Below are 7,058 nucleotides of genomic sequence, written 5' to 3'. Positions count from 1 at the left end.
TCCCTCCGGCCCCTTCCCTCCTGCCTCCCTCGCCCGCCTGCCCCGGAGCTTTGGAGATTAACCTATGGAGAACGGGCACTGCGCAGCGCTGCGTGTCACCGGGAGCCCTCAGTGGTGGAACTTCTTGCCAGGGCTGTTGGCATGGTCCAGCAGCAGCTGGCACGGCGTGAACTGGACACCGTACACGGCCTCGTACTTGCGCAGCTTATCCACCAGCTGCTTCGCGCCGAAGGAGTCTGCGAACCTGAAAGGGCCTGTGGGGACAGGGACACAGCTGGGACAAGGGACAAGCACCAGGGCTGACAGCACTGATCTGGCTGATCCATGCTCCTCCACAGCAGACCCTCAGGGTCTTGTCAGGGCACCCCAGGAGCCTCCTCCCTGCCCACCCGCGCTGGGGACGAGCTGGACATGGATGTTGCAGAGTCTCAAAGTGCTTTCAGAGCATTGGAGGGTTTGGATTCCTGATGCTGCTAACCTCCCCAACCCGCAGCTGGGATCAAAAATCAGCCATGGAAGTTGTTGTGATCTTGTGGATTTGAACAGCACTCCCAGGGATGGAGCAGCCACAGAATGGTTTGGGTTGGAAAAGTCCTGTAAGATTGAGACCAACCATTCCCCAGCACTGTCAAGGCCACCACTCACACAAAGTGCCACATCCACGTGCCTGTTCGGTCCCTCAGGGATGGAGATTCTCCCCCTGCCCTGGGCAGCTGTGCCAGAGCTGGACAGCCCTTTCCAAGATGGAATTGTTTCCAATATCCAACCTGAGCCTCCCCTGGTGCAGCCTGGGGCCATTTCCTCATGCTGCAGCTCAAACCTGGCCTCAACACCTGCCTTGCCTCACAGCTACAATGCCCTGAGCTTCCAAGGCAATCCACGGAGCCCATCCCAGAGCACTCACCTCCCAGGCACGGGGGGAAGCCCAGGCCGAACACAGCACCAATATCCCCCTCCACGGGGTTGCTGAGGATCCCCTCCTGCAGGCACATGGCTGCCTCGTTCACAAACCTCGACACCAAGCGCATCTGGATGTCCTCCTCGGTGCAGCTGCAGGGAGAGAGCTCGTGAGGGCTGGGCAGGGGGGACAGAGCCAGGCCAGGGGGGAATGGTCTCCCTGGGAGTGTCCCTATGCTCAGGAGCACCAGGACTGTGTTCTGTGACATGATCTAAACCAGGCACACAGGAACCATAGAATGGCTGAGTTTGGAAGGGACTACTGGAGGCCAACCCCTCTGCCCAAGCAGGGTCCCCTAGAGCACACTGCTCAGGTTTGTGTCCACATGGCTCTGGAATAAAGGCAAAGGCTGGATCAGCCTCTGTGTTCAGCAGTGACATACAATCCCAGACTGGTTTGGGTTAGGAGGGACCTCAAGGCTCATCCCATCCCACCTCCTGCCCTGGGCAGGGACACCTCCCACCAGCCCAGGTTGCTCCAAGCCCCATCCAACCTGGCCTGGAACACTCCCAGGGATGGAGCAGCCACAGCTGCTCTGGGCAACATGTGCCAGTGCCTCAGCACATCACAGCCAGGAATTCCTGCCAAATATCCATCTGTCCCTGCCCTGTGGCAGTGGGAAGCCATTCCCTGTGTCCTGTCCCTCCATCCCTTGTCCCAAGTCACTCTCATCTCTCCTGGAGCCCCTTTAGACACTGGAAGTGGCTCTGAGGTCTCCCTGGAGCTTCTCCTCTCCAGGTGAACACCCCCAGCTCTCCCAGCCTGGCTCCAGGGCAGAGCTGCTGCAGCCCTCGGAGCATTGTGCCCTCAGTGCCACCTCATGCACCTCGTGCAGCTGAGGGGCAGCAGAGCTGGGCAGTACCAGCCATCCCCTGGCAGTACCAGGTACTCACACGTCAGGGTTCGCCGGCACCTTAAACTGCGCCAGGATCTCCTCCATGCCAGAGTTCACACTCCTGTTCTTCACTCCCTCCTGGTAAACATAAAAGCCTTTCCCTGCCTTGCGACCTGCCGGGGATAAAAGGAGGCAGTCACACCCTGCCGTGTGTCCTGTTTGCTTCTGATCTCCCTGTGAGTGAGCAGACCCTCCAGCACTCTGTGCTCCCGAGCATGGGGCTGCTGCCTCAGCACGGACACCTCCCCCAGCCCCTGGCAAGGGGACCTGGCAAGGACACCTCCCCGAGCCACCGGGCCAGGCCCTCATGCCTTCCCCAGGTCCAGAGGACAAGCACCACCACCATTTCTGGGGGAGGGATCCTGGCCACTCATAGCATGTTAAGGGGTTGGAATGGAGCTTAGAGCTGACCCAGCCCCAAGCCCTGCCCTGGGCAGGGACACCTCCCACCAGAGCAGGTTGCTCAAGGCTCATCCAACCTGGCTGTGAACACTGCCAGGGTTGGGGCAGCCACAGCCTCCCTGGGCAGCCTGTGGAGGAGGTTCATTCCCAGGGCTGAGGCAGGAGAGGCTGATGGGTGCTGGTGCTTCTCCTGGCGCAAAAGGGAAGCCCTTGGGATGAAATCAGCTTAGCACCTCACCTAGGAAGCCTTTCTGCACCATGAGCTTGAAGAGCTCGATGCTGCCCCCGCCGAAGCGCTCGCCGAAGGCCTTGCCGAGATCCTCGGCCACGTGTGTGGCCACGTCCACGCCTCCCACCGGGAACCCAAAGCCTGTGGAGATGGCATCTACTTTCTTCGGGTCAATGCCCTCCTGCAGGAGAGAAGGGGAAGCGATGGGATCTCGGGGTGAGGTCCCGCAAGGCCCCGTGGGGCAGAAAGCTCTCAGCCACATGGGGCCTCGGCTGTGCCCAGCCCTGTCAGCTGGACACAGGAGCCAAGAGCAGGCTGGGGGCAACCATGAGCCCCAGGGCCACTCACCCACCTCCCCTCCTGCCCATGGCCAGGCTGACCCCAGCCCTGCCCAAGGAAGCAGCAGCTTTTCCATGACTATTAGTGGACACTCACCTGGAGAACTCGGACCACCTCTGCCAGCATCGGCCCCAGGCACCTGGTGGTGTAGAATCCAGGCCCATCCTAGGGAAGAGGAGTGCAGCAGGGAGTACCAGCTGCCTCTGGGCAGCACCAGCACTGTGTTTCACAGCCCAGGCTGCCATTCAGACACCCCAAACCCCATTTCTAATGCTATTCACTGCTACAATAGTTGGGTTTTCCCCTGTAATGCTCAGCAGAGTCTGAAGACTTCCATGAACTTATTCCCTGGCAGTTCCCATCACTGTTTGTATTGGAACTAGTGCCTGGAGGTTCCAAGCAGGCTGCTGCTTCGGCAAGCCCAACAGGCTGAGGGACAGGGTGCTCAGCACGAGGAAAACCAGCACAAACCAGTTGATTCACCTCTGATCCTCCCCACAGGGTCAGGAAGCAACAGAGGAGCTGCACACTGCCTGCCAGGGAGGCAGCTGAGGTGGGATGAGGCTCAGGGAAGCAGCACTGGATCCCCAACTGGGATGCCCAGAGCACTGTTTGACAAGCCAGTTCTCCCAGCACCACTGGAGAGACCTGCTCAGCACCACTGGCAACCTCAGGCCTGAGGGAAAAGACAGGGACATCTCCCTCCAGCCCAGGTGGCTCCGACCTCCATCCAGCCTGGCCTGGAACACTCTCAGGGATGGAGCAGGACAGCTGCGCTGGGCAACCTCTGCCAGTGCCTCAGCACCTCACAGGGAGGAATTCCTGCCCAATATCCCATCTACATCACTTGTATGTGTATTTCTGCCCCTTCACACCAAGATTTACCCCAGGCAGAGGGGGGTTGCTGCTCACTGACCCTCTGCCCTCACAGCCTGCCAGGCAGCTGAGGTGGTGACACCCTCTGCTCCGTCTGGGATGCCACTGCAGCCCGTGGGAAGCTGAGAGGGGCAGCACTGCCAACTCCTGCTGCTGCCAGGAGGGCTGCACTTGTGCCTCATGGCCCTCCAGGGCTGCTCTGAAGGGCACATGAGGTGTCCTCTGGGCACTTCTCCCCTTCTGACCTCCCTTTTCCCTTCTCAGCAGGAGCAGCTGATTGCAGTGTGCTCACAGCCACGTCTCGCCTCCTCTCACTGCATGAGCCCTTTAATTACTCCCCCAGCTCCTGTTCCCTGCAGTGCTCCCTCACCTTCACCACGATGACCACTTTGCCCTGTTTGAGGCCAACAGCAACGGCAGAAGCTGCTGTGTCCTGGGAGGTCTTGTCCGTGGTGATGATTTCCAGCAGTTGCATCCTGTCCACAGGGGAGAAGTAGTGCATCCCAATCACCTGGGCAGAAGGAAAGGCTCAGGGTTCTTAAGGCTCCCAGAAGAATCTGTTGGGCAAGCCAAGTGCAGAGGGCAGACCAGCAGGGCTGCAGGACCTCCACTACACTCTGCATGCCTCTCTGGTGGGAGTGCTCTCCCGCTGCCTCTCTCCTCAGACACAGTGCGTGCCCTGCAGCTCCTGCCTCGGCCTGCATCAAGGTGCAATGCTTACAGGACCAAGACTGGCCCAGCTCTCTCTGTGCTCCACAGCCTGGCAGAAAACCTGCCTGGGAATCACAGCTGAGCTCATCCCCAGGGAGACAAGAGGCACAGTGTGCCCTGCAGGTACCCTGAGCTGGCAGGGCAGCCCCCTGGCTGCTGCTCCTGCTGGGTTCCGAGCCCCTGCGTGCTGCCTGTCAGTGCTCTGATTCCTTTGGGGAGGTGAGTTCAAGGATGGGAAGGCATCTATCCAGAAACTAATTACACAGCCAAGTGCAGCCTTCCCCTGGGAGTGGCATTTACGTGGTGGTAACTCAGCTGTGTGCCTCACTCCCTAATGTGACCACGTCCTCAGCATGTCACCTTCATGCCTCCTGGCAGCTCCCCTTGGCACCAAGGCCTGTGTGAGCCAGGGGCACCCTGCAGAGCTGCAGGCTGCAAAGCTAATTAAGGAAAACACACTAATTAGTTAACTAATTTCCTATTAGTTTCCCCATTGCGCAGGATGTTTTTGGCAAAGATGAACAAAGGAGACTCAGTTTGCATTTCTGATGCAACTAAGGAAAGCAGGAAGAGGCTCAGGAGGGTGTCAGGAAGCTCCAACAGCCCCTGGGTACCACAGGGTGCCCTTGGCAGGGTCCTACACTCCTCCCTCGGGGTGCAGGGACCAGTGTTCCTGCTCAGCTGTGCTCACCTGGGCTAAGGGCTGAGGACGCAGATACTTTATGTGCTGTGTAGGCTTCAAGCAAAGGGATGAAGTCATCCTCTGCTCCAAACCTCTGCTCCATTCTCTTGGTGCCCTGCTCACATGGATCATTTGGAGTCAGGGAGAAACTCCCCTCACCCCTTCAGGAGCTGATCACAGCTTTGGTTTCAACACCTCTAAGTTTAGCTTCTAGCCACGGGTTCTTTTTGCTGCTGGGTTAGTGCCTTCTCCAGGAAGGAGGAGAAGAAATTTTCCCTCCACAGCAAGTCCCTCCTATGTCTAATCAGTTTATCAAAATGACTGAAGTCCTCTTGGCTGGAATTCTTTCAACTTGAGTCACAGAATCCCAGAAACACTCAGGTTGGCAAAGGCCTCCAAGCCCATCAAGTCCAACCTGTGCCCCATCACCACCTTGTCAGCTAGCCCAGAGCACTGAGTGCCACGTCCAGTCCTTCCTTGGACACCTCCAAGGATGGTGACTCTACTCCAAAGCCTGACAGCCCTTTCCATGGAGAAGCTCCTCCTGATGTCTTCCCCTGGCACAGCTTGAGGCTGTTTCCTTATATCCTCTCCCTTGCTCCCTGGAGAAGAAGCTGACCCTCAACTTCCTACAGCTTTCCACATCTTCTCTGTCCCCACGTGCACCAACACTTCCTGACCTGTCTCACCAACATCACACTTGGATTGTCACTACCTTCACCCCCTTCCCACAAGCTCTCTGCTCAAAGCTTGCACCGGGGGCAGAAGATGAGCTGTGCAATGTCCTGAGGAGGAAGCAGAAGGTCCCTAAACCAAAGCCACCCTTCCATGAACAGGCAGCTCTGTGCAAGGCACATGGCCCTGGGGACTCACCTTCTCAGGCCTCTTGCTGGCAGCAGCAATCTTGCTGATGGGCAGGGCAGAGGTGTTACTGGCAAAGATGCAGTGAGCAGGGATCACCTGGGAGGGGATGGAAGGGACATACAGTGAGCAGGGATCACCTGGGAGGGGATACAGTGAGCAGGGATCACCTGAGAAGGGGTGGCAGGGATGGTGTCAGTGCACAGGCTCTGGAGGCAGAGCCCTGAGAGCAGCACCAGCACCTGTAACCCTGGCAAACAAGGCAAACTGGGTTTTCTCTTTAGAAACCAACTGTGAAGCAGCAGCTCCAGTCAGCCAGCTCTGATTCCCCGACCCTCCCCAGGTGTCCCAGGGCTCCCACGTTTGTCAGAGCACAGGAGACACTGCAGGGAGCAGCCCAGAGCAGCTCCTCTGCCACACAGCTATTCCCCTCAGTGTGCCCCTCAACAGGACAGAGCAGTGGCAGCAGGTAAAGCTCTGTGAGGTGTGGAGACACCAAAGGCCATTCCTGTCATATCCCTGAGCTCAGACAGGTGGAAGCTGCTTTGGAGCAGCTCTCAGGAGTCAGGGAATGGCAGAACTGCCCCGTTCAGCTAAAACTCCTCAGTGGACAGAAAAGTGATGCTCACCCATGTCCTGACAGACGTCACTGCACCAAGAAGCAAACTGCAGCACAGAACTGGGACAAGCCTGCAGCATAGCACAGGACCTCTGCAGTGTCCAGCACACCCTGCTCAGGACCAATACTCACTGCCTCCACCTCCTTCAGCACTTTGTGTTTGATGTTGATGTCCTCAAACACAGCCTCGATGACCATGTCAGCCTTCTCAAAGCCCTTGTAGTCCAGCTGGCCCATCAGGTTGCTCAGAATGGAGTCCCTCTCAAACGATGTCAGGCTCTTCTTCTTGACCTTGCCGCTCAGCCTAGGAGGGACAGCTCTGTCACAGGAGCACCAGGTGCACCACAGGCATCCCTCCTGCCCTCCCTCCAGGAGCTGGGACCCAGAACTCCATCTCCAGGCCAGCAGGACTGTCACTCTGCACCCTGGCCCCTCCTTCCACGTGGAAGCAGGAGAGCTCTGCTCACACAGCTCTGCTGAGTCAGT

At 58.2% G+C, this 7,058-nt stretch overlaps 1 protein-coding gene across 1 annotated transcript in view; it reads right to left on the bottom strand.

The window, feature by feature from the left end:
• Positions 1 to 108: 108 nt before the first annotated feature.
• Positions 109 to 7,058, bottom strand: part of HADHA (hydroxyacyl-CoA dehydrogenase/3-ketoacyl-CoA thiolase/enoyl-CoA hydratase (trifunctional protein), alpha subunit) — a gene marked incomplete at its 5' end in the record, with an annotated part of 18,560 nt that continues 11,610 nt past the window's right edge. The window contains 8 exons of the mRNA XM_009084351.1: positions 109 to 254; positions 905 to 1,050; positions 1,852 to 1,966; positions 2,494 to 2,665; positions 2,920 to 2,988; positions 4,070 to 4,210; positions 5,966 to 6,052; positions 6,705 to 6,876. Of these exons, the coding sequence (XP_009082599.1) occupies positions 109 to 254; positions 905 to 1,050; positions 1,852 to 1,966; positions 2,494 to 2,665; positions 2,920 to 2,988; positions 4,070 to 4,210; positions 5,966 to 6,052; positions 6,705 to 6,876 (1,048 nt within the window). The remainder of the gene's footprint in view (positions 255 to 904; positions 1,051 to 1,851; positions 1,967 to 2,493; positions 2,666 to 2,919; positions 2,989 to 4,069; positions 4,211 to 5,965; positions 6,053 to 6,704; positions 6,877 to 7,058) is intronic.

This window comes from Acanthisitta chloris, unplaced genomic scaffold, assembly GCF_000695815.1.
Source record: "Acanthisitta chloris isolate BGI_N310 unplaced genomic scaffold, ASM69581v1 scaffold8721, whole genome shotgun sequence".
NCBI lineage: Eukaryota > Metazoa > Chordata > Aves > Passeriformes > Acanthisittidae > Acanthisitta > Acanthisitta chloris.
The sequence above is the reverse complement of the archived record's forward strand: the minus strand, read 5'-3'. Positions and strand labels throughout refer to the sequence as shown.